Here is a 27,825-nt window from a genome sequence, read left to right on the forward strand (position 1 = left end):
GCCATGAAAAGGTACATGCTTTCTCCACTCAAGACTTACATACACAAACACTGCTACTTAGCTAATGCCTACATATCTCATTGAGTGCCAAGATTAAGGGGTCCAGAAGCAGCTGTACTACAGACATAGTTCACTGCAGGCCCTCATACAGCAGCAGAGTGGCTAACAGCACATATGTCCATCAGAAGACAGTTTTAAGTATGTACAACCAAGCAGCCCAGCCTCATTAAGCAGGTACCATTAATGAAGATTGACTTGCAAAGCCACCCATGGTACAGAATGCAAACTGCAGATTCCACTGCTGTGTTTAAACACAAATGCCAGAACCCTACACATATACAGAGGGGCTTACATGAGCCCTCGAGGTTTGGATTGCAGGCACCTTCCAAGTGGGGGTAGATCTCTAGGAGTGGAATCAAGAGAGAAGAGGAACTACTACGTGTTGCTCTCTATGTTTTGTTACTTTTTGTTTTTTAATCATCAGACCATTTTACAGCAAACAGGTTTTATGTTGGTAATGGAAAAAAGAAGCTAAAAGAATAGGCATACTGTTCAGTTAAAAAAAAGATACTTAAAACAGACACAATGACTCTGAGGCAAGAGGATTGCTTGATCTCTCAAAACACACATACCTGATTATTAAAAAAAAATCACATAGATACTCATTCTTGGAAAATCTTCTGTTATAGGCATTCACACATTGAGGAGTATATAAGAGACACTCCAATGCTTTCAGTGTGTGGGAGCAATGGAAATGATTCTCACCTCTCTCCTAGACTGTTCTTCCTGTCTACTGCTGCAGTATCCCAGCTCTTTCCTTAGGAAAAAGCTCCTGGTTTGTTTGTTTGTTTATGTGTGTGTTTCTGTGCTCACAGAGTGCAGTACCACATTGCAATGTCCACGTACAGCAGACAGCTCGCTCTCTTCTGCAGACTCACCGCAACAATCCTGTCTCCCACGGCAAGAGAGCCCTCTTTGGCAGCAGGGCTTCCAGGTACCACAGCAGCAGCATACACTCCATTCTCCAAACTGATGCCACTGTCTGCAAGCCACAGGAGGGCATTGGATGACCTGGCTGTCCCATCCCATTCTGCTGACTAAATTTATAAAAAGAACTGAATCCCACTATGTGACACTCCCACCATGGGGCTTAGCACACCCTGTCTGGTGAGTCAGATACTTAAGACTCATATGACCTCCCACCAGGAGAGCACATGGGCTGCGTTAAGACACCATCAACATGCACCCCTGGGGACCTGTGATGCTGCAAGCATACAATCCCTCTCCATCAGAGAGAATGCAGGCCTTATCTGCAGGCCTACTACCTTTCTGTCCACTAAGGCTGATGTGCAGAGGAGTGACGACCTTCCCACCAAGGGACTTCCTCCGTCTCACGACCATGTTGATAGATCCCTCTCCATTGAGGAGTGCCTTGATAGCCTGTTTCTTGTCCTTGTTGATGAGGTCCACGTCATTGATTCTCAGCAGCCAGTCATTGACCCTGAGGAGGCACAAGGCCAGGAAGGAACCCATTCAGACCCCGGGACCTGTAGCTTGGCTTCAGATCCTGACTCTGCCACTTCCTAGCTGTGGAGCCTAGCCCTACCACCTTAGTGTACTCATCTGTAAGGTGGGGCAATATCTGCACCTGCCTCCAAGAATTAAGAAGACGAATGATTACATGACAAGGTGTGCTCACACACCACTTGGCAAGTAGCCTGGTGTATCACATTATTGTCTCCACTATTTCATGGGATGAGCAGGCAGTGCCACACCCTATTCTCATCACACACTACCTGAGTCTTGTGCTACCCACAGAAGTAAAGCACAGCCCTTGGCACCTGGAGAAAAGCCAGACGCAGGGAGACCCAAGAGGCAGTTCCCTTTACAATCACCCCAGTTGATCACGGAGCTCGACAGCTCTGTGAGTTCTGGGACACCAGGACATGTTCACTTCGCTGTCATCTGACTTCCCAGGGGTGCTGTACTTTGGGTTGTACTTTTCCCCTCCGTGGGCTGGACCTCCTCAACTCTTACCTTAAGCGACCATCAGCAATGCTTCCTTTGTCCACTTTAGTAACAAATATTCCACAGTCCCCAGGGAAGCAAGGCTCATTCACACCTTCTGCCATGTCAAACCCGAGCGCTTTCAAGTCAATATCTTCCTGTCAAAGCAACACAAGCAGATCTTTACCAAGCAGTTAGGAGAAATACCCTAGGCCCCAGGGTATGTATGAACAGCTATCTGCACCTGGCTCTAGCTACTGCAGACATCCCTGCCAGTGTAGCCCCTGGTCCTCTACTGGGGTCTTTGCCTTCTATGGGATTTGTCGGCATCACCATGAGACATGGGAGTGATGTAACCCAGTCTGAATGGTATGGTGGCTACTTTTATGACATAGGCTAGAGTCATTTGAGAGCTGGGAACCTCAACTGAGAAAAAGCCTCCATAAGATCAGACCACAGGCAAGCCTGTAGGACATTTCTTAGTTAGTGATTGGTGTGGGAAGGTCAAGCCCATTGTGGCTGGAGATACCCCTGGGCTGTTAATCCTTTAAGTAGGTGGGCTGAGCAAGATATGGGTAGCAAGTCAGTAAGCAGCTCCTCTCTGTGGCCTCTGCATCAGCTCCTGCCTCCAGGTTCTTAGCCTGCTTGAGTTCCTGCCCTGACTTCCTTTGATGATGAACAAAGATGTAGAAGCACAAGCCAAATCATTTGGTCATGGTGTTTCATCACAGCAATAGCAACCCCAACCAGGATAGATGGCTACAGGGAAAGAATGCAGTCTACCTGGGGGAGGTAGCCATGAAAAAAGACCCAACAGTGCCATCCTCTACTATCTCAAAGCCAGCACACCCAGAGTGGACAAGCACAGCCACCCAAGGCAACTCACCCTCTCTCTCTCAAACTCCACAACTTCCGTTTCCCACTCCATGGAATCCGTGTCAATGGCAGAGTCGTGAGAACTGTGGGCCATCAGCTGGCGGAACCGGGCCTCCTTCTCCAGCTGGCATTCCATCTGTTCCCTGAGAACAGAGAGCGCGGTGGCAGTGGTCTTTTGAAGGGGAACCATCTCAGTGACTCAGCAACAAACTAAGGCAGCCACTCCTAAAAATGAAGTCGTGCTTCTATGCCCTTGCACTCACTGATAAGCTGGGGGAATGTATTATCAGTGGGTTTCATAGTAGTGTTTTTTAAACACAGAAATTCTCCCCAAATTGACTTAGAGGTATAAAGCAATTCATAGCAAAGGTCAGCAAGGGGCCTAGAAATGTAGCACAGTGGTAGAGTGTTTACCTCTCACATACAAGGCTCAGTAGTAGAGGTATGATGGCTAGTCTTTATTAAAAACAAATTATGGGTGAGAGACATGTGCAGGTGCCCAAGGCAGCCAAAAGCATTGGACGTCCTGGAATTGGAGTTACAGGAGACAGTGCACTGCCGGACTGCTGGGAGCCAAATCAGGTCCTCTGCAAGAACAGTGCATTCTCCTAACAGTTGAACCATCTCTCCAGCCATGGTGTTAGTCTTGACTAGAAACAACTGTGCATGTGTTTCTCAACCTGTGCTGCCATCCTTTAATACAGTCCCTCATGCTTTGATGACCTCCAACCATAAAATGATTTTTGTTGCTATTTCATAACTCTAATTTTGCAGGATATCTGGTATCATCCCCAAGGGGTTTTGACCCACAGGTTGAGAACCGCTGCATTAGAGCCAATAAGATAATGAAATAGTAATAATAATAAATATAATAATTAAAATAATAAGATAATGAGAGTTCTACAGACTAAACTTTTCTTTGATTCCTAATATGACAACATTATTGGGTGAAAAGTAGAAAGTGGGGACTCTAGAGAAAGTAGGTCACTTGGAATATATCCTCAGCCCCTCGTGACGTTCCTTCTCTCTGTTTCCTGAATTCAAGAACAGTCACCTAAAATATAGGAGAAAGGATTTAGGCCACCTAATGCCATCCCAGGAATGAAATACCAAGTGAGAGATGATGGCACAGCTCAGTGGGTAATTGTGTGCTGTGCACGTCTGTTAACCTGAGTTCAAGCCCTGGAAACCACATTCAAAAGTGGGTATGGTGGCAGTCATCTGTATCCAGGCACTCCTACAGTGAAATGGGAAGGAGAGACAGGAAAATCCCCCCAGAAGCTTGCAGGCCAGCCTTGAGTAGACAGCATGCAGAAACAAGAAAGACGTGTCTCAACAAGACGGAAGGTAACAGAGAACTAACTCCTAAAAGTTCTTTTCTCTCGGTCCCCTCTCTTTGTCTGTCTGTCTGTCTGTCTGTCTGTCTCTCTCTCTCTCTCACACACACACACACAGAAGTAAAAATAAGAGTTAAAAATAAGTATGTGTGAGGAGACATTCAACTTACGACTTCTTCTAAGGCAGCTACAAAGGAATCTATGTGGTGATACCTGGAATGAGTGCCCTAGACACACCACCAAATGATGCAAAGGGACAAAAGTAATTCAATAGGACAGACAGTCCTCAAGCAATGATTTGAGCAGGTCAACATCCATCTTTTACAAAGAGGGAAATAGGGGTGGAGAGATGGATGGTTCAGTGGTTAAGGACACTGGCTGCTCTTGCAGAGGACCCAAGTTGAATTCCCAGCACCCACATGGCCACCCACAAATGTCTGTAACTCCAGCTCCTAGGAAATGAACACCCTCTTCTGGACTCTGCTGGCATTTGTACTCATACAGAGACAGACAGACAGACAGACAGACAGTAAAATAGATCTTAAACAAAAACTTCCCCTGGGCCTAGGCTGCCTTTGAGTTCATCCACACTGCTGCATCTAAGTGACCTACTTTTGTCTCCATGAGGATAGGCTGCCAGGTCTGTACTTTTCTTAGGCTTGGCTGCTCTTGGGCTATCGGATGCTTACTTAGCCTCTGATCCTTCCTTTTGGGCTGTCATCCCATGACTACCAGAATAGTGTGGTCCCATGCTCAGCATTGGTGCTCACTGAGATGCCTGCCTGTCACCACAGGGGATGCCTATGTTTCTCTAGACTGAAAGGTCCCGGGCAGCAGCAGGGATATCCTTACTAGTAAGTCACTTGTAAGAGAACTTGGCAGAGAGAAGCTGCAAATGCAAGCCTGATGAATAAACAAACAGAACCCAGTGTTTCCTATATGTTGTGGCTCAAGTAAAGTGCAAAACCTCCTTCCAAGGTTTCCCTTGAAACGGACCTTTCTTTCTTTTCGATTTCAGTGCTAAGTGAAATGAGAGCCTTGCACATACCATGCTCTACCAATAAGCTGCATTCCTACCTGGTGGGATCCAGTACCTGATTCCATGTCTTGTTCCTGGGTAAGGGCCTGTCACATTGCCTTTGGAGCTCTGAACTGCTCCTCAGAGTACCCAGCTCTGGTGTAAGTTATTTAATAATGAAGCTATTGATCTTGGTAGATCTCAAATGGGAGGGAGGGAAGCTGCCACTGCCTCTGGAAAGGACCCACTCACTGTGTGAAGCCTGGACGCCTGCGCGTACACATGGGACTTCCCACTATCCTCTCATTATACCAGCTTTGCAATTGTCATATGATGACACAAGCCCCTGCCACCCCCAGTAGAGTCTGAGTGCAGACTCTAAGTTACTAGGCTCTGCCAATTTCTATTTTAAACTTTGTATTTTACATCTCCCATTCATAACCAAGGGCCACCAAGTGTCTAAATGACCCTCTTAGAAGGTGTTGTGACTCAAAAGCAGGTTCCCACTACCCCTTCTAAATAGGCATCTAGAGAACAGGTAGAACAGACTACCAAACCACAGCTATAATTTCCTGGAAAACTGTCTACTGTTACTTCATTTGCTTGAGTGTGTGTCTCTCTGGGGCCTGCCTTTCCATTCCCGTGCACTACAACAGTGTGGTCTCTTTAATTAGTGCTGTTTGCTTCCTGCCTCTACGGGGCCAAAGCAGATACTTTTGTTCAGTGAGTAATGAATAAGGAAATGAATGAACTGTAAATGGTGCCGGCACGTTTGTCCCCAAAGGGACTGCCTGAGAACAGTACCTTCCTTCTCATGTGCCTTGGCATGAATGAGGGGCTTGTCCTACCTCCCTGAGCACACTAATGGGCGAACGCCATCTTCTGTGAACTGCCAATGTTCAAACCCGTTCTACAGACTAGCACAGTGAAGCAGAGTGAAGGGAAACAGTGACCAGTCCTTACTCAGTACACTCAGGGCTGCCTCACCCAAAAGGGAGAGGGGATAGTGCAGGCATAAGCCCACCCCACGCAGGTAACACCCAAGCCTACTTGAGTTCCTTAAGTTCACGGCTAACATCATTCTTCTGCTTCCGGGTGTCGTCCAGGCTACGAAGGGCTTCAGCCAGCTCACTCACAGCCCGATCCCGCTCTCGCCTCAGATTGTCACACAGGGTCCTGGTAGAGAAAGGACAGGTCAAGGTTACTGTGAATGGCAAGAATACAGGAAGGGATTGTGGCCTGTACCACAGCCCCTATGCCCAAGGTTCAGTTTCATCAAAAGGAGTGCATGACACCAGTCAGACCAGGCCACCATGTAACCAAGGACACCAATCAGACCTCAATGCCCAGGTAGCTGGGGCAAAAGGTCCATGTCCCACAAACTCCCTCTCCCAGCATGAGCTATGTGGCGGTGGAGCCCACCTGGTGGACTCTGGTGCTCCAATGCCCATAGGTTCTTTAACAGACAGTATGCAGGGCTTTCTAGCTGTGCCACTACCAGACTGAGGGACACTTTCTCTGTACTCTGTTTAGGAGCAATGTGGAAGCCCAATGGGACTCTGAAAAAGAAACCCATAGTATTTCATCCACCTAGACTGGATACACAAGCCTACAGCAGAGGGGCTGTGCTTGGTCATCTCCAACATAATGTACCCTATGGCTGGTCCTCATGCCTCTACAGCCCAAAACCTCTACCTCCTTGATCACAGCTCAGGACCCCACCCTGGAAGAACATGGAGAGCAAGCCAGAGCAAGGGCCCGCAGGCAGTACCCAAAAGGCCTAATGCTCCTCCCACACTGCACACCAAACACCTATCATCCATCTGCACCTCTGACCCTCCCCACCAGGGCATAGGTCTGTCCCTGTCACAGCCTCAGAGCCGGGAGCCCAGAATCTCTCAATGATCAACTTACTGTACAACCCCACCATCCCTGGTTCTGCTCCAGCTCGGGATCTTACCCACACTCCTCTGCTTCCAGTCAAGACGCTCAGAACCTGAACTTAAGGACACTGTCACTCTACTCCTTGTGATTCTCCAGACCAGGACCTGGCCACATCCAAATCCCTCCTCAGAGAACATACATACTCTGCCCACAATGCCCATACTAGCACCAAGTTCTAGCTCAAACAGCACTGGGCCTAAAGACCTTCTTCTACCCTGAGTATCCTGCATGTCCCATGACAGCCTAACTGATGTCACCTTCAAGAACTGCCCACCCCAACCCAGAGCCTCTCCTAGGCATAGACACATGGTAGTCTCTTCTAAACTTTTGTTGCTCAGGAAACTAAGATGCTGACACAGTAGACATCTAGCAACACAGAGGAAAAAACAGACACATTTCATACAAGTTGCTTCTACCGGGCCAGAGAGACAGCTCAGTGGTTAAAAGCACTGACTGCTCTTTCGGAGGACCTGGGTTCAATTCCCAGCACCCACATGGCAGCTCACAATGGTCCGTAACTCCAAGATCTGACACCCTCACACAGATAATATACATGCAAATAAAAAAAAGTTGCTTCCATCAAGTCCTTAAAGAGGACTTTAAGCCAGTCACAGCACACACTCAAGATGTCCAAGAGCGAAGCAGAAAAGAAATACAACATAAAACTCTAAGCCAGGAGGTGAGGCACAAATCCGTAAGGGAGAGAAGGAAGTGCCATGGTCCCTGCCTCTTCCCTGGACATGTGGCCAATGAGTGTGATCCTGCCAATCGACCTCAGTGAACAAGAGAAATAGAGGACCACACCCATCCAAGAGTATCCTCACCGGATGCTGTCACGCTCTGCCACAATTTTGTCCCGCTCCTGAAAGGCCCAGTCCCGCCGGCACTTGGCCACGTCTGCCTCCTGGAGGGCTTCCTTTAGCTCCTGGCACAGGGCCTTGCACTGCTTTCGGAGGATTTCCACCTCTTTGTTGGCTCTCCCAGCATCCATGCTCACTGTGTCTTTGACCTAAGGGCAAGAGGTAGGTGAAAGGGTTACTCAGCCTCCATGAACTGGAAACCTGACCAGTGCAAAGTAGAGCAGAGGCTCAAGGGAAGTCCTGAGCCTGGGCACTTCCATCGGAAGCACACCAGCATTTGTCTCCCCATATGGCTTTTCCCCTTGGCTCGGCGTGCTGGTTTCACTGAGCAGAGGAGATGCACAGGCACAGGGAACCAGTGCTGTGGGCTGGAGAATGGGGTGGCTCCCATCCACCTCTGCCTCCCCTTGATTCCCACTGGGCTCCTCCAAATTGCTAGTCTTTGCGATGAATCATCCTACAACACTGCTCCTCAGACACTTTAGTGAGACAGGGGTAGGGAGACTCAAAGTAACAGTGGAACTAGGCAGCCGAGACGGTCCAGGTGACTGACCTCTCCCCAGGCCCTCAATTTCACTGAGGACACACTGCAAGCATCCAGCAGTGATTTGCCAACAGTACTATTCTTGCCAAGAGACCACTCCTACCAGCATTTCCTCTCCGCCTTCTGCTCACCTCTACACCAGTTCTCAGCCTCCAGGAACTCAGCCTGGGGTCTCATCCTTAGTGTTACTGAGGCCCCAGGTACTTCTGAGGTCTGGGCTTGGAAAGATATGGGCTGTTTTAGAAGCTTCTTGCCTGAAAAGGGGCTGAAATGTAATGGGAAAATAAGTCCCCAACTAAGCGAAGCCATCAAGAAGGACCCAGGGACTGAACCCCAGCCCCCAGCAGACGCATTGCCCAACCAAAGGCCCCAGCTGTGTGCCAGAGACTATGGTTTCCAGGTGGACCAGTGTTGTTTCTATCTGACCACCTTCCCTGTGCCCCTCCAAGGCACCATCTTGCTGCTGTGCCTGCACAGCTGAGCTCGGCTCTTCATGCCCACACAGTATACCTAGAGGCAGTGGGAAGGCACTGCCAGCCATGTTATCTCAGACAGCCCTTGTATGGCACAGTGCTCCATTTAGGGGAGTGAGCTTGGACCTGGGAGAACTTTGCAAAGGCGAACTCCATGCAGACACTCTGTGGTCAGGGAACCAGATAAACTAGAAGGCCTATCCAGCTGACCTTGGACAGGTGGCCAAACAGTGTGGTCATCATTCCCTGGGGCTACATCACACCCAAGGGCCACAGATCTGGCTTCCTTTTGGCTAGTGTCAGTGGGGCATGAACCTAGAACAATGCAGAGAAGCTGAGAATGTCAACTCAGGTGGCTGCAGGTGTGGGTAGGGCAGGGGTTTTCCCCTGCTGCTTGCTGACTGAGAACAATGCTTGGAAAATATTCCTGCCTCAGCTGACAAGTCACCTGTCACCCAGTCAACACCCTGCACAGGCCCGCAGGACTCCAGACTAAAGGGCACGCCTGACTGCCTGGACTGCCTGAGGGCTGAGCACCAAGGGCTGAAGGCTCAGATGTCAAACCTCCACATTAGGGATGCTCACTGCTGGAGGCCAGTACCAGGGGGGTACTGGGTGATTGTCATACTTTTATGTGTGCAATACCACAGCCTACAAAGGTAACTTCTGAAATCTGAAAATCCCATGGAGCAAGCTTGCTGTCTTATCACAAGCTCACTTTGAAGGTGTTCAATACTCCATAACCTTTTTAGTCAGGTGACCAATTTGTTTTTTGTTCTGGTGGTGGTTAGTTACTTTTGTTTTGTCTTGTCTTGTTACTGTGATTTCTTAACCAGCTATCACATCCCGTTTTCAACTAGTATACTCAGATACTAGGACACGAAAGGAACAGATGGACTATCTAGGACATTTACCAAACTCTAGTGCATTAAATTTACTTAATAGAAGTTTCTTTATGGATGGGCATTGTAGTGAATGCCTGCAATCCCGGCGCTCTCGCTCAGGAAGCAGAGGCAGGTGGATCTTTGTGAGTTCAAGGGTAATCTGGTCTATACATAGAGCTCCAGACTAGCCAGGGCTATAAACTGAGACCTTATATATAAGAAAAAATAAGAAACAAGGAAGGAAGAGACGGAGGGAGGGAGGGAGGGAGGGAGGGAGGGAGGGAGGGAGGGAGGGAGGAAGATTGGTTCCTTTACATAAGTCTCATTCGTAAAATTTCAAACTCAGACAAGGCAGGTGGCTGCAAGACCCTGGAAATGTCTCAAGCACCACAACGCACACCACGCATGCACACACACACACACACACACACACAGAAACACACACATACACACACAGAGAAAGACACACACACACACACAGAGAGAGAAAGACACACACACATACATATACATACATATATACACGGAGAAAGACACATACATAGACACACATACATACACAGAGAGAGAAACACACATACATACATATACACACATATACAGAGAAAGACACATACATACACACACATACATACACACACACACAGAGAAACACACATAAATACACACAGCGAGAGAGAAAACACACACATACATACATACACAGACAGAATCACAGATATATACACAGAAAAAGACACATACATACACACACACAGAGAAACACACACATACATAATATACACACATATATACAGAGAAAGACACATACACACATACACACACATACATATACACACATATATACAGAGAAAGACACATACATACACACACATACATACACACACACACAGAGAAACACACATAAATACACACAGCGAGAGAGAAAACACACACATACATACATACACAGACAGAATCACAGATATATACACAGAAAAAGACACATACATACACACACACAGAGAAACACACACATACATAATATACACACATATATACAGAGAAAGACACATACATACATACACACACATACATATACACACATACAGAGAAAGACACATACATACACACATACACACACATACATATACACACATATATACAGAGAAAGACACATACATATACACATACATACATATATACACACATATATACAGAGAAAGACACATACACACACAGAAATACACACATACATACATATACACACATATGTACACACACACACACACACACACACACACACAAAATGTTACTGCAATACATGCTGCTTTTGACATTGACCTTCACCCCAATGGTCTGGGGGACATCAATCCCTCTGTATGGGATTGCTATTTTACCTATTCAAACAGTTGCACAAGGCTCATGTTCATCCTAAATGGATAATAATGGAAAAGACTCCTGTCATTCAAGCTCCATGAGGACATAACTGCTAACCATGTTTTCTGTTTGTGTCACCTGAAAATCATGCTTCTAGGACAAATGTGACTACTATATCCAGTTTTCAGAGAAGGGCAGAGAGGCAGTAAAGGTAAAAGAGATGAGAAGCCATGTGACTGATGAAGGCTCAGACTCCAGCACAGAGCCTCAGTCCCTCCCACTCCTCACAGCCCCCACCTCTACCTGAGCACAGAAGGAGCCACTGCGGGCAGCAAGGCCACCAGTGTGATGGCTGATCTTGCTTGTCAGTTTGGCACACCTGGAGGAGGGAGATGCAACTAAGAATTGTCCACATCACGCTGGCCTGCAAGCATGGCTGTGGGGCATTTTCTTTCTTTTTTTTTTCTTTTTTTTTTTTTTTTTTTTTTGGTTTTACGAGACAGGGTTTCTCTGTATTGTTTGGAGGCTGTCGATCCAGCCTGGCCTCGAACTCACAGAGATCCGCCTGCCTCTACCTCCCGAGTGCTGGGATTAAAGGCGTGCACCACCACCACCACCCGGCGGGGCATTTTCTTTTTCAATTTACTTTTTAGACTTGCCTTTATATTTTTGTGTATGAGTGTTTTTCCCTGTGCCCACAGAGGCCAGAAGAGGGCCGGATTTGCAGATGTTTGTGAGCCCGCATGTGTTGCTGGGTCCTCTAGAAGAACAGCCAGTGCTCTTAACTGCTGGACGTTTCTCCAGCCCCTGTGGGATATTTTCTTGATTGCTAATTGATAATGGAGTGTCCAGCTCAGTATGAGCAGTGCCATCCTTAGGCGGGTGGGCCTGGGCTGTATAAGAAAGGTAGCTTAATGTGAGCCTGGGAACAAGCCCGTGAGTAGCATTCCTCCATGCTTTGCTTCAAGCTCCAGCCCTGCATAACTTCCTGCTCCGACTTTCCACATTGGTGGACTAAAACCTGTAAGATGAAATAAACCCCTTCCTTAACAAGTCGTTTGGGGTCATGGAGTTTATCATATTAACAGAAAGTCAACTAGACAGGTAGCCTTGTCACCCACACCCCCCACCCTGCCTCATGCCAGCACGTGTGACCTCTGTAGAATAACCATTCCCGTCTTCCTTGCCATGCAACACTTTGTACCCCTGCATCCTAAGAAACCTACACAGAAGATGAGACACATGGAGTAGATGCATGAATCAAGAGCGGCTTTGATGGGGGTGGGTTTAATTTATATTCTGAAGTCTAGAGACTCTTGTCAGAGTCACAGCACGAACAAAGGGCAGAAGATCTCCATGTCTGTCTACACCCCGGAAGAAAGAGCACACTGGACCAGCAGGGAGACTCATCAGTGGTGAGGAAAGCCAGCCAGGCAGGAAAGCATACAGGTGTTGAGCTGAGAGGCACAGGCCTGCTGTCACCTCAGTCTCCAAACCCTGGAGGCACCGTCCCGGGGAGCAAGACTTTCAGACAAGCCTAAGATTTAACGCAGCAGAAAATTGTGCACAGAACTTGAAAAGAAAACCAGAAACTCCTGAGCACACAGATGGCTGGTGGGCAAAGGTCTCCAAAGGAGCTCTTTTGAACCATGAGGCCATCAGGTCTATGCAGCTAAGAACTTTGGTTTTGGGACCTTGCTCACAGAAAATCAGTCTGAGGCAATTCAAGATGGTCTGTGATGTTCTCCAAGCTACCAGAAAGAACAGCACATTTCTCCTATAATTGAGCTTCGTTATTTTGAAACAAACAAACAAAGCAACATCAGTGTTACAGTACAGGAAACAAGCATGGCCTCTTGATGACTTACTATGCAATCGTCTCATTTACAGGCTATCAACTTAGGCACCTGAACCAGGTCAGAACTCCTACCCAGGAGGCACCTTGCACCCACTCAGCTATCCATGTCCTCTGATGTCTTCCTGTGTCCAGGACAACGGCGAGACACTGTCCCATTTCTTCTCTGGAGCCCAGACCAACCCAACCATTGATAACCTTCAAAGAGAAATCCTACCCGCTGGGACCTTCTCATCCAGCCCTCAAGAGCTCTGTGGCCGCCTGCCACGCTGAACTGCCTACCTGCCGCAGAGCCTCCATCTCCTCGCTGGCTGCCTTCTTCTCAGACGTGCTGCTCTTGAGCTTGGACTCGGCCAGCTCCACCTCTGTCTGTAGCTTATCTAGCTCGGAGATGACCTGGTCGCGCTCACTCATGATGAGCTTGTACTCGCTGTACACAGCGTCACGCTCCTCCTTGTATTTCTCAGACTCCTTGGCGGTTTTCACCTGCTTGCTTCTCAGCTCTGTCAACTCAGACTGCAACAACTCCATCTCCCATTGTAGGTCCTTGTTCTGGGCTGTGGCCTTGCTCAGCTCATGGTGGATTGTCTCGAACCTGGGGAGGAAAACAAGTGGTGGGAGGGGGCGGGGGCCTGCCATGGCAGCCGTGCCCCACTGCACTAGACAGTTAAGCAGAGAGTTTTCACTGAGGTCATTCCTAAATCTACTTATACACAGAGAACTTTCACGGAAAACCAATGAACACTGCAGAGAGCCCACACACTACAGGAACGACTGCATGCGATACTGTCCTGGTTGTGAATCATATCTAAAAGCAATGGCCCTTAATAAAAATGAAATGTCAAAGGACACACTGCCCAGGATATACAGGCTACCCACCTTTCCCATTTGCAAGCAGGGTGGCCACTATGGAGAGAGAGGTCTATAGGGAAATCTAAGAGTCAGGGTGCTCAGGACACAAGGTGCCCAGATGAAAGGAAAGGAAATCATTTCACAGCTAAGGCAGAATCAAACATGGTGTTCTCATTGACTGCAACAGCACAATGTTCTTCGGGGTTTTCCTCCTGGAAGCCTTACAGATGACCAGAAGCCCACAAAAGACCAGAGCCCCAGACAAAGTGACCCATTTTGCTATCCCCAACACACACTGCCCTGCACCCAGTTTGGGCTCCTACCTCCTCAGAGAGAGGGCACACTGGTGCTGCAACTGGATAGCTGTGTCCCTCTGCTGGGTCAACATCTCCGTCTGCTTTTGCAGGCGCTGGTTCTCCTCCCCCAGTTGCTCTAGGCGGCTCAGGTCTGAGTTGTGCATGGCGACTTTCTCGCTGTACCTCTTCCGCAGAGCATCATAATCCTTCTTAACCACTTCCAGCTTGTCCATGGCCGTGTCATACAGCTTGTTGAGGATCTCTGAGGAGCCATTGTGCTTCAGCACCTGAGGACCCCAAGGACTCATGTTTACCAAGGAGCAAGACGGGCAGAGCAGAGCAGAGCAGAGCAGACATCTCCCTTCTCAAGAGCTCATCTTGGGCCGTCAGGCGGTTATGTGTGTATGGAGGGTGTTGGAGGTCTGACGCTGCTAATGCTGCACTAACATGAAGCTGATCAATTGAGATTCACTCCTCAAATGCTTGAGTTCCAGAGAATTTTAATTCTATACACAGGTAGGCTAGAATAGCCAATCTGAATCTTCAGTGTCTGGAAAGGTCTGAGTTCAAGGCTGCCTCCTGACTGACTGGCATCAGGGAACCTTAGAGTGAGCAGTCTTCAAAGTAAGACCAGCCCATACAGATACTACAACACTGGTCCCTACTAAGCAGAGAGGGACTGTGACCAAACACCCAGGAAAACACTGCCTGTCGACTGTGAAGTAGGAGTGACATGTGCTGTTACACTTTCATACGGGATATAAAGTATATCTGGTATGACCCCCCCTGGTAGAGGAGCTGAGAAACTTGGACCTGGCTACCCTGGGTTACCCCATGTCCCTTCTTCTCTGTGTTGATTTTGCTTTGTTTCCTATGCCTACAGGTTTAGCCAATGGTGATGGTTATATAGTGAATCTTAGGAGTCCTAGGCAAATCATATAACAAGAGATGGAACTGGAGACTTTCTAAATAAAGCACATAAAAAAACACCCAGTGTTGTTCTAGGCACTGGCAATGTGGAGCAGGGCAGAAACAGGGGTCCTTTCATCCCAAAGCGCATGGGGTGGGGGGGGCTCCAATGGATCAAGAACAATATCTTCCCATGCTAACATAGGCTTTCAAGAAAATGAAAAAGGAAAAGAGGACAACGTGCAGGCGATGCTTCTGAGCAGGACAGTGAGAGAAGAAGGTTGTAAGGGAGGCTGCCGCCCGGGGATGTCTTTCTGAAAAGTGATTTCTAAGTGTGGATAACAAAGAAACAACCAAAGGCAGGGACACAGCCAAAGGCAGAGACGCAAGTGCAATGACTTTGAGGCAGACCCACAATGTTATGAAAAGACAGCCAGGAGAGGATGCAGAATGGGCATAACAGAGTACAACCAGGGTTAAGAAACATTGACAAGGTCTTTCTCCAGCCATCTGCTGCAGTGGGTGGATGGAAGGCCCGAGCTAATGGGGTTAGCTTGTTAAACAACTACAATAAAAATTCTTGGCTTTTGCATCGAAATGGGCCTCATAGTGATCTGGGGGTTCAGAATTTGAGCACAACATTTGGGGGCTCATCCAGGATCCCCAAAATCCACCACGGACCCCCCCCTTTCATTGAGTCATGTGGCGCCACATCAGGTAACTTTCTGTTTTGCCCAGGCAAGCTTTCTGCTTTCTACCTCTGGCTGTTGAAGCTTTGGTCTTTGGTCTTTGTTTCTGATTGGTCCAGCTCTGGTTTCTTCACTATGTTTGCAGTTCAGAGGACCCGGTGTGGGAACTGGAGTTGGGTTCCCCGAGGTCCTCTGGAGAGGCTGAGCAGGTTGTGTGTTTCGTCCCCAGCTGATTGGGTGACCCAGTTAGACAAGTTTATGTTATCTGATCTGTTGCGATCCTCAGCCTGCTGAAGCTCATCTTGAGTTGGACAGGTTATCTGATGAGCTCTGCCTGCTTCGGTGCTAGCTTGGCAGATCCTGAGCTGTATGTTGTGTGTCAATTTTGTGATTTTGTGTTTCTGTGGGTATGTTAGCCAAATCTGTAGGCAGGGCAGGCCAATAGGCCCTTGACAGACGTGTTATGGGGTGGGCCTCTGAGGATTGAGAGGACGCTCCAATCCCTCATTCAAGGCGGTAGTTCGGGTAGCAGCCAAACTGATCCTCATGAGGGGACCAGGGACAGGGTCGCTCAATCTGTAGGGAGGACTTGGTTGAGGACCAAGTTGTCCAACATTTGGCTAGCCATCTGAGATTCTGAATAGGGCCCTAGTCCGTTTGTAAAGTGCTGTTCGTCCCAACTTTACATTTGTGCTGTGTGTTCGTTAAATCTTTCTTTGTCCTGACTCTGGCACCCAGGAAGCCCAGCGGAACAGCTGCCGCTCTGGAATACAGCTGGGCACTTTTCTGATAAGACTGCTTAAGCCTCAGCAGTCGGCCAAGCCCAGCCAGATGCTGACCCATTTAGCTCTCTCTCTGTCCCTACTGGCCCGCACTCATGGCGAGGGCCCTGAGTCTGCCCACACCTCAGTCTTCAGTGTCTTCCAGTTCTTTAGTTCCCTCTGGTCTCCGCCCTGTGCTTGAGAGTGTCCCAGACCCACCTGCACCCATCGGAGTATTGGACCTGCTCAAACCTGGAAATCATCCTTAGACCCAAACCCACCAGGAGACGAAGGGACCCCACGAACTCCCCCTGAAAGAAAGGATGGGAAGAAGGCAATATAAAAATACAGCCAACAACAGAGGAGCCAGTATGACACCAGCAGAGTCTAGACACTCTACACCAGCAAGACGTGAACATACAAACACAGATGAAACAGAAAAGAATGACCTTCAAAACAACCTCCTGATAGTGATAGGGACCCTCAAAGAGGATATGAGAAAACCCCTTAAAGAAGTGGAAGAAAACACAAACCACAAAATGCAAGAAATCAACAAATCTCTTAAAGAAAGCAAGGAAAGCCAAGAAAAAACAATCAAACTGATGAAGGAAATAATTTCAAGACATGAAAACCGAAATGGAGACAATAAAAAAACACAAACTGAGATAATGCTGGAAATCAAAAGGCTGAAAAAACAATCTAACAGAATACAAGGGATGGAAGACAGAATCTCATGCACTGAAGATAAACTAGAGGAAATGGATTCATCCCCAAAGGAAAGTCTTAAATCCAACAAATCCTTAACACAAAATATCCAGGAAATAAGGAACACCGTGAAAAAACCAAATCTAAGAATAATAGGTATAGGAGAAGGCGAAGAAGCCCAGCTCAATGGTGCAGAAAACATGTTCAACAAAATCATAGGAGAAAATTTTCCCAACCCAAAGAAGGAGATGCCTATGAAAGTACAAGAAGCTTATTGAACACCAAACAGACTGGACCAAAAAAAAAAAAAAAGTCCCCTTGCCACATAATAATCAAAATACCAAACATACAGAATAAAGAACAAATATTAAAAGCAGCGAAGGAAAAAGGCCAAGTAACATATCAGAATTACGCCCAACGTCTCCACGGAAAGTATGAAAGCCAGAAGGTCCTAGACAGATGTTCTACAAACACTAAGAGACCACAGATTCTAGTCCAGACTACTATTCCCAGCAAAACCCTCAATCACTATAGATGGAGAAAACAAGATACTCCATTACAAAACCAGATTTATATAATACGTATGCACAAATCCAGCCCTACAGAAAGTTGTAAAAGGAAAACTCTGACCCAAGGAAGTTAACTACACTCAAAATAACAAGAGCAATAGATAATCTAACTTTACCAGAAATCAGAAATAGGAGAAAAACTACACATAAAACCACCATCAAAAAATGATCCAAAGCAAACAAGATTCAACAATCAATGGTCATTAATATCCCTGAATATCAATGGTCTTAACTCACCTATAAAAAGACACAGGCTAACAGAATGGATACGAAGGCAGAATCCATCCTTCTGATGCATACAAGAAACACACCTCAATTTCAAAGACAGATACTACCTCAAGGTTAAGGGTTGGGAAATGACTTTCCAATCAAATGGACGTAAGAAGCAAGCAGGTGTAGCTATCCTAATATCTAACAAAAGAGACTCCAAACTAAAATTAATCAAAAGAGATGAAGAAGGTCATTTCATACTCATCATAGAAAAAATTCATCAGGAAGAAGTCTCAATTCTGAACATCTATGCCCCAAATACAAAACCATCCACGTTCATAAAGAAACATTACTAGAACTCAAATCACACATTAAACCCTACACACTTATAGTGGGAGACTTCAACACCCCACTCACACCACCGAACAGGTCCGCCAGACAGAAACTTAACAAAGAAACAATGGAACTAACAGAAGTTATAACCCAATTGGGTTTAACAGACATCTATAGAACATTCCACCCAAACAAAAAAGAATATACCTTCTTCTCAGCACCACATGGAACCTTCTCTAAAATCGACCACATACTTGGCAGTAAAGCAAACCTCAACAGATACAAAAAAATTAGAATAACAACCCCCTGTATCCTGTCAGACCACCACGGCTTAAAATTAGAATTCAACATCAACACAAATTGCAGAAACCTCACAAACTCATAGAAATTGAACAATGCTTAATTGCATCACCCCTGGGTAAAGAAAGAAAGAAATTAAAGACTTCCTGGAATTCAATGAAAATGAAGGCACAACATACCCAAACCTTCGGGATACTTTGAAAGCAGTTCTAAGAGGAAAATTCATAACACTAAGTGCCCACATGAAGAAACTGGAGAATTGCCACACTAGAGAATTAACAGAACACCTGAAGGCTCTAGAACAAGAAGAAGCAAATTCACCCAGGAGGAGTACATGCTAGGAAATAAACAAATTGGAAGCTGAAATCAATAAAGTAGAAACCAAGAAAACAATACAAAGAATCAATGAACAAAGAGTTGGTTCTTTGAGAAAATCAACAAGATAGACACATCTTTATCAAACCTAACTAAAAGACAGAGAGAGAACATGCTAATTAACAAAATCAGAAATGAAAAGGGGGACATAACAACAGACACTGGGGAAATCCAAAGGAGCATCAGGTCATACTTTGAAAGCCTGTACTCCACTAAATTGGAAATTTTAAAGGAAATGGAGGATTTTCTGGATAGATATCACTTAACAAAATTAAATCAAGAAGAGATAAACAATTTAAGAACACATCTATATCCCCGAAAGAAATAGAAGCAGCCATAAAAAGTCTTCCAACCAAAAAAAAGGCCAGGGCCAGATGGTTTCAGTGCAGAATTCTACCAAAATTTCAAGGAAGAGCTAATACCAATACTCTTCAAATTATTCTACACAAAAGAAGCAGAAGGATCACTGCCAAACTCTTTTTTTTTGTTTTGTTTTGGTTTTTTTTGTTTGTTTGTTTGTTTTTACGAGACAGGGTTTCTCTGTTTTGGAGGCTGTCGGTCCAGCCTGGCCTCGAACTCACAGAGATCCGCCTGCCTCTGCCTCCCGAGTGCTGGGATTAAAGGCGTGCGCCACCACTGCCTGGCTGCCAAACTCTTTTTATGAGGCTACAATTACATTAGTAGCCAAACCACGCAAAGACACAACCAAGATAGGGAATTACAGACCACTCTTCCTCATGAACATTGATGCAAAAATACTCAATACTGGCAAAACGAATCCAAGAACACATCAGAAAAATCATACACCATGATCAAGTAGGCTTCATCCCAGGGATGCAAAGATGGTTCAACATGTAAATCCATCAATGTAATCCACCATATAAACAAGCTGAAAAAGAAAAACCACATGATCATCTCACTAGATGCTGAAAAACCCTTTGACAAAATTCAACACCCCTTCATGATAAAGTTCTTGGAGAGATCAGGGATAACAGGAACATACCTATACATAATAAAAGCTATCTATATACAGCAAACCAACAGCCAGCATCAAACTAAATGGAGAGAAACTAAAGACGATTCCTCCACTCTCTCCATATCTCTTCAATATAGTACTTGAAGTTCTAGCTAGAGCAATAAGACAACAAAAGGAGATCAAGGAGATACAAATTGGAAAGGAAGAAGTCAAGCTATCACTATTTGCAGACAATATGATAGTCTACATAAGTGGCCCAAAGAATTCTACCAGTAAGCTCCTACAGCTGATAAACACCTTCAGCAAAGAGGCAGGATACAAAATTAACTCAAAAATATCAGTAGCCCTACTATATGTAGACAATAAAGGGGATGAGAAAGAAATCAGAGAAACATCACCCTTTACAATAGCCACAAACACCCTAAAATATCTTGGGGTAACTCTAGCCAAACAGGCGAAAGACCTGTACAACAAGAACTTTGAGTCTTTAAAGAAAGAAATTAAAGAAGATACCAGAAAATGGAAAGATCTCCCATGCTCTTTGATAGGTAGGATCAACGTAGTAAAAATGGCAGTGTTACCAAAAGCAATCTACAGATTCAATGCAATCCCTATCAAAATACCAGCACAATTTTTCACCGACCTCTGAAGGACAATCCTCAACTTTATATGGAAAAACAAAAGACCCAGGATAGCCAAGGCAATCCTGTACAATAAAGAAACTTCCGGAGGCATCATCATCCCTGACTTCAAGCTCTATTATAGAGCTATAGTCCTGTAAACAGCTTGGTATTGGTACAAAAACAGACAGGTAGACCAATGGAATCGAATTGAAGACCCTGATATCAACCCACACACCTTTGAATACCTGATCTTTCACAAGAAGCTAAAACTATACAGTGGAAAAAAGAAAGCATCTTCAACAAATGGTGCTGGAGTAACTGGAAGTTGGCATGTAAAAGACAACAGATAGATCCATATCTATCACCACGCACAAAACTTAAGTCCAAATGGATCAATGACGTCAACATCAATCCAGCCACACTGAATCTCTTAGAGGAGAAAGTGGGAAGTACCCTTGAACGAATTGGTACAGGAGACCACTTCCTGAATATAACACCAGTAGCACAGACACTGTGGTCCACAATTAATAAATGGGACCTCCTGAAACTGAGGAGCTTCTGCAGGGCAAAGGACACATGTCAACAAGACAAAATGACAGTCCACAGAATGGGAAAAGATAGTCACAAACCTCACATCTGACAGAGGGCTGATTTCCAAAATTTACAAAGAACACAAGAAGCAAGTCTCCTGAACACCAAAGGATCCAATTAAAAAATTCAGTACAGAACTAAACAGAGAATTCTCAATAGAGGAGTTCACAATGGCCAAGAAACACTTGAGAAAGTGCTCAACATCTTTAGCCATTAGGGAAATGCAAATCAAAACAACTCTGAGATACCATCTCACTCCCACTGGAATGGCTAAAATCAAAAACACTAATGACAGTTTATGCTGGAGAGGATGTGGAGAAAGGGGTACACTACTCCACTGCTGGTGGGAATGCCAACTTGTACAGCCACTTTTGAGATCAGTATGGAGGTTCCTCAGAAAAATGGAAATCAGTCTACCACAAGATCCAGCAATTCCACTCTTAGGAATATACCCAAAAGATGTACCCTCATACAATAAGGATATCTGCTCAAGTATGTTCATAGCAGCATTATTTGTGATAGCCAGAACCTGGAAAGAACCTAGATGCCCTTCAACTGAAGAGTGGACAGAGAAAATGTGGTACATTGACAAAATGGAGTACCACTCAGCAGAAGAAAAAAAAAATGGAATCTTGAAATTTACAGGCAAATGGATGGCACTGGAAGAAACCATCCTGAGTGAGGTAACCCAGTCACAAAAAGACAAGCATGGTATGTACTCATTCATATATGGATTTTAGACATGGAGCAGGCATTGCCAGCCCACAATCCCACCACCAAGAGAGTCTGGAGTACAGGGAGGACCCTAAGAGAGATATGCATGGTACCTCGGAGAAGGGTTAGGAGATGTGATCTCCTAATTGGAATGGGGGGGGATAAAGGGAGGATAGAAGGAGATGGGAGAAAGAGAGGGAGAAAAGAGGAGGGGAGAGGAGGACATGGGAGAGCAGGAAGGTTGAGCCAGGGTAAGAATAGAGGAGAAAAGGATGGGAGATACCATAAAAGAGGAAGCCAGTATAAGTTGGAGGAGAGATCTGGCACTACTGAGATCTTCACAGATCTATAAGAATGACACCAACTGGCATTAAGGCTACCCTAAATGCCCTCCCATGATAATGAGAATGATGACTACCTTATATGCCATCCTAGAACTCTCATCCAGTGGCTAATGGAGACAGAGGCAGACACCCATAGCTGTGAACCGAATTGAACTCCTGGAACCCAGTTGCAAAGAAGAGTGATGAGCAAATAAATCAAGATCAGACTGGCAAAACCCACAGAGGCAGCTGACCTAAACAAGGGGCAATGCATGGACCCCAGACTGAAGACTGAGGGGCCAGCATGGGACTGATACAGACACCCTCCCACTGAACCTGGGTGACAGAGAGGAGGTCTTGGAAATCTGTGGGACCTTGGAGAGTGGAACAGTATTTATTCCTGGCAAACAGAAGGACTCTAGAAACCCATACCACGGGAGAGATGCTCTCTCAGCCTGGGCACATGGGGAAGAACCTGGGCCCTTCCTGGGATGATGTGACAGACTCTGAAAATCCCTCATGGAGGCCCTTGCTCTCCCTGGGGAGTGGAGGGGGGATGGAGTGAGGGGTTGGGAGGAGGGGAGGGAGAGGGAACTGAAAGTGACATGCGTAGAAAGTTGTATTTAAAAAATTATATATATATATAAAGATGTGAACTGTTTGCTGTGGTTCTTCATATCTACGAATACTAAGTTTAGAAACTGGTAATATAAGTTAAAATTCGATCATATTATGTTAACTCTGTTTTAAAAGTTCTGTTTATTTCTCAAGAAAGTTATATATGCTTGTTAAAAAGTTCTATCTGTGTTTTCTGGCGTAAGTTTTGTTACAAGCACAGAGCTAAAACAGAAATGGTGCAGGAGGCCACCATTTTGCAGTCAGTCACATGGCAAGTTGGCCCCATGGCTGGCTGGTAGCTGGTAGCTGTTTTGCTGAAGTTGAAATGGATACTTGAACTGCCATCTTGACTGAAGATGTCAATGCTTCTATACACAGGAATGCTAAGCTTTGTAATTTAACAGTCACCCAGGTGATAATGGTTTTAAAGGCATAAAGGGTATTTTATTTTCAATATTACAAAAAGACTTGAAGGAATTCTAAATTTCTTTTTAAGAACAGTTTTTAAAATATTAAAATTTATAAGGTTATAAGATATTTGTGCTTCTAAAATGTTTTTACTGTTCATGTTTAAACTTAAAGAGCTTTAATTTAAAATCATTGTTTTTAAAGCTAAACTGACAGTGTAAAGTTGTAGTTTTATAAAAGCTGCTAACGTAATGTAAGATGTCAAGTTAATAGCCATCCTTATAAATAAACACGTTTGTTAATTTTAGTCATGCTAAGTACTAATGGTTCATTACAGGGATAAATCCTACTTAGTCCCCTGTATGTTTTCAACAGTTAAGCTTAAACAAGTAACTGAAAACAAAGTTGTTAAAGACAAATTTTGACTCCTGAGATATACTAAACAGACAAACCTCTAATGCTTCAGAGACCTGCCGAACATGGCATTTAAATTACTTTAAAAGTTTATAATATCAGGCAGACTGCTAGATCCTGACAGTGACCCAAAGTCTCCAAAGAAGACTACGAGGCATCCCGGTTCCTGCACCTGGATTATGAGGACACTGACCAGTGAGATGCTCAAATGTGACACCTGCTGCCTGTCAGGACCCGGCTCAGATTGTGGTCAGAGCTGCTGGACACCCTTTTTGCCTAGACAAAATAAGGTCAGTCTTTTCTATGTCCCTCTTCCACAGAGAGAAAGAAAACTATTTCCTTACAAGCCTGGCAAAGATTGATGCTGTTCTTTGATACTTCTGCCTCCAACGCTAACGGAGAAGACTTGAGTATGGCTAACTGTATATGGACTGGTGCCTGTCACTTTTTAATAGATTCAGAAACTGTATAAATTTTATCCTTCTCAGATCTCTGAAAGTATTAATGGTTGCCAACTTGACAGCATCCCACAGCCAAATCCACAAGACTATAGTCAGCATGTTAGCTCATTTTATTTATGTAAAAAATCAAGCCTTAACATGGCTCCTCGATAAGGATGTGAGGATATAAGAACATAAAAGTCTTAGAGATATAAAAGTTCAGAACTTTATTAAATGTCAACAGATTTCAGGAACATATATTTTAGAGTTCATCTATATAAAGATAAGAAACTGTAAGGTGTATAAAGGTCTAAATTTGTAAATTGCAAAGGTCTGAGGATGGAAAGGTCTAACAAGATAGATAAAAGGAAGTTAAAGTCTGAGAATGTAAAAGAATAAAAAGTCTGAGATGGTAAAGTATATAAATTAAAGTTATAAAGGTCTGAGGATAAATGGCTTACATGATGACAAAATGGGTTGAGACATTCAAAAGAATAAAACATGCGCCAGATTTCTCTCTTTCATTTTGCTACTGTTCAGCCTTAACATTAATAAATAAAGTTCTGATAAGCTGATAGAGCAGTGACTACCTGATGTTCAGTCACAAGCTCAAGGTTTTTAGATTTTGGTTGTCATCCAAGTATAAACTAAATGGGCTTTTCATCAGGCCAAAGGCACTGACTCCTGTCCAATCCATACCTGGCTCTCTGGACAGAAGACATGTACATGGCTTCTAGCCCCAAATCTGTAGTTTTTGCTAGGACTCAAAAGTACAGATACCCAGATATCTGCTCTTTTTTTGCAGTGTGGGTTTCAGTACAAATGGATAATGCTAATATGTCTATGACTTTTATGTCCTTCTGTATAAAATTTACATAGGCTTCAGAGGACCAAAAGTCACACAGCTTGGATCCACCTCACAGGTCAAAAGGACTCCAGATGAGTACAGCTATGTTATTCCACCTGTCATTTCTCCCCTGGTCTTGGGATTCCTGCCCTTCCTGATCACTAAAACTATGGGTCTAAAGAGTTCCAACTAGATACATAATTTTTAACTTCTGTTCCTTGTTTAAACATGTCTTAAACAGGTTTCCGCTTCTGGCAGTCACATGTGAGCATCAGTTGCTGACCACAGCCTGCTCCTAAAGACTGCAAGCCCTGGACTTGATGTGGATGTGAACAAGTCCCGCCAATGTGGACACCCCTGTCTCTTCAACAGAGCCTGCCAACCAGCTGCTCCTGATACATACCCAACTGCCTGAATTCCCTTTTTGCTTTTCTGACTGCATTTCAGTCTTCTTGGATCCCTAACTGCATCCCAAAGTCAGCAGGAAGTACCATGGGAAAGACTACAACACCCCTTTTCCCTGGTTAAAATGCTAAGTTAAAAGGAAACCCCCTTACATAGGGGACAATATGACAACAGATACAAATGACACTCCCTCAAAAAAATCTGTCAACTAATGGCAGGGCTGTTAACACGCCTTTGGTCCCCTAACAGTCAGGGCTCAGGATTGAGTTGTGTCACTGGGACTTCAAGGAGGGGGGAAATGAAGGGACCAGCCTCCCCCCACCTTTTTTTTTTTTTTTAGCAGCCATGACAGGCTACCATGTGCTTGCATGACCTTGCTGCTCCTGTCCTGGTCACTAGGAGGTCAGATGCCCTCCTTATGGCAAGGAGCCAATCAGAAGTTAGCTGGCAGGGCTGTGCTTTGTGGACAAGGGCACAACAGTGATGTGCAGAGCATAGCAACAGCCCTGGGAGGGCCTATGGGCCATAACAACCAGTTGACCAATCAACACAGGGCAAGTCGTTCAAGCCTGGAAGCACACCAATCCTGAGACTGTTGCGTACTTCTAGACACTTCCCTTACACTGCCCTATAAGATCCCTGCCTCGTGGTAGGGGTAGATGGATGAAAGGCCCCAGTTAATTGGTCAACTCATTAAACAACAGTAATAAAAGACTCTCTGCTTTTGCATGGGGGTGGCATTGACAAGTTCAAGACTCATAGAGAAGGCTGAATCCTGAGGACACAGCAGACTGTGGGAGTCTATCAAGCAAAAGCCAATTCTAGAAATGAGCATAGTGATTGGTGCACACCTGTCATCCCACCACTCAGACAGGCTGAGTGTACAGCAGTCTGTAAGTTTGAGGTCAGAATGAGCTACCCAGCAAATATCATGCCAGCCATGGATGTATAGCAACACTCTGTCTCAAAAACAATAAGCAAAAAGCAGCAATGAAAACCCAAAACCAAACAACCCCCAACAAGAAAAGTACAGAGAAAATATGAGCACAAGAATGCATCCTGCTGTGAATTATAGGACTCAGCATCACCTGGGGTGCTGCTCAAGAAAGAGAAAAACTAACCAACAGGAGAGGAGGAGTTAACAGGCAGTCAGGGGTTGCTGTCTCCTGCTGAGCACCTCTCAAAGATCCTTAGTCCTTGGTGACTCACCACCTCTGTGGGTTTGCTTCCTTATGTCTCAAATGACAGGACAAAACTGGAAAGGCTGGCTTAGCCCTCCGCAGCCCCAGAGCCCAGGAACAACCCTTTGTCACCATATGGATCCTGAGTTATCAATACCATCTTTGCAGCCCAGACAGTCACAACCTTGAACTGTGTGACACATTTCCTCCAGAGACAGACAGAACATCGATACAAAAGGAACAACTGATTCAAAAATCAGAATTGCGACAGAGAAATGGCTCTGTGATTAAGAGCACAGGCTACTACTTCAGACAATGCAGGTTCAGTTACCAGCACCCACACTGTGGCTCATAACTGTAACTACAGTTTCGGGGCTCCAACACTTTCTTCTGGCCTCCACAGGCACTGCACATATGTGGTAGGCATACATACATGCCGGCAAAAGACTCAGATAAAACAAAAATAAATAAATCTTAGGGAAAAAATCAGGGGGCTAGAGAGTTGGCTAAGTGATTAAGGGCACTTGTGGCTTTTGTAGAAGACCCAGGTTTGGTTCCCAGCATTCCAGATATCTGTAACTCCAGCAACAGGAGATCCCACACCTTCACCTGGCCTCTGTGGGCACTTACACACACACACACACACATACAGAGAGAGAGAGAAATAAAAACAAATATTTTTTAAACAGAAAAATTTTAAAAATTTTTTAAAACAGAATCACAGAGACCACTGACCCCTTTCTCTGAGACCCCAGGCTCAGATGCCAGGGCTGCAAAATGCCAAAAAAAGGTTGTCAGAAACCAGCTCCACCCATCTTTTATTTTTCCTTTGTTTGTAAAAATGTAGGTAGCCTCAGTGTTGAACACATTCCAGTTTTCCTATTTCAACTTACTGAATTCTTGGATTACAGCATGTGCTATGGCACCTAGCCCTCTTGCCTATTCCTTTCAGAAACTGTTCTTTTCAAAAGGAAATCTTGGGATACTGAAATACAAAACTTATTTACAAGGTAGAAGTTTAAAAAAAAACCCACTGTAAGCCAGGCGTTGGTGGTGCACACCTTTAATCCCAGCACTAGGGAGGCAGAGGCAGGCGGATCTCTGTGAGTTCGAGGCCAGCCTGGTCTAC

At 45.2% G+C, this 27,825-nt stretch overlaps 1 protein-coding gene across 5 annotated transcripts in view; it reads right to left on the minus strand.

Moving 5' to 3' along the window:
• Nucleotides 1-27,825, minus strand: part of Dlg5 (discs large MAGUK scaffold protein 5) — a 127,534-nt gene that overhangs the window by 36,976 nt on the left and 62,733 nt on the right. For all 5 annotated transcript variants that reach the window (XR_005873276.1, XM_040735906.1, XM_040735904.1 and 2 more), the window contains 8 exons: nt 14,333-14,592; nt 13,440-13,752; nt 8,007-8,191; nt 6,289-6,414; nt 2,894-3,026; nt 2,038-2,165; nt 1,326-1,501; nt 939-1,042 (listed from right to left, as the gene is read on the minus strand). Coding sequence is in view for 4 of the 5 variants with exons in the window: in XM_040735906.1 (XP_040591840.1) it covers nt 939-1,042; nt 1,326-1,501; nt 2,038-2,165; nt 2,894-3,026; nt 6,289-6,414; nt 8,007-8,191; nt 13,440-13,752; nt 14,333-14,592 (1,425 nt within the window). In the remaining variant the exon portion in view is untranslated. The remainder of the gene's footprint in view (nt 1-938; nt 1,043-1,325; nt 1,502-2,037; nt 2,166-2,893; nt 3,027-6,288; nt 6,415-8,006; nt 8,192-13,439; nt 13,753-14,332; nt 14,593-27,825) is intronic.

This window comes from Mesocricetus auratus, unplaced genomic scaffold (genome assembly GCF_017639785.1).
Source record: "Mesocricetus auratus isolate SY011 unplaced genomic scaffold, BCM_Maur_2.0 Super-Scaffold_100053, whole genome shotgun sequence".
Taxonomy (NCBI): domain Eukaryota; kingdom Metazoa; phylum Chordata; class Mammalia; order Rodentia; family Cricetidae; genus Mesocricetus; species Mesocricetus auratus.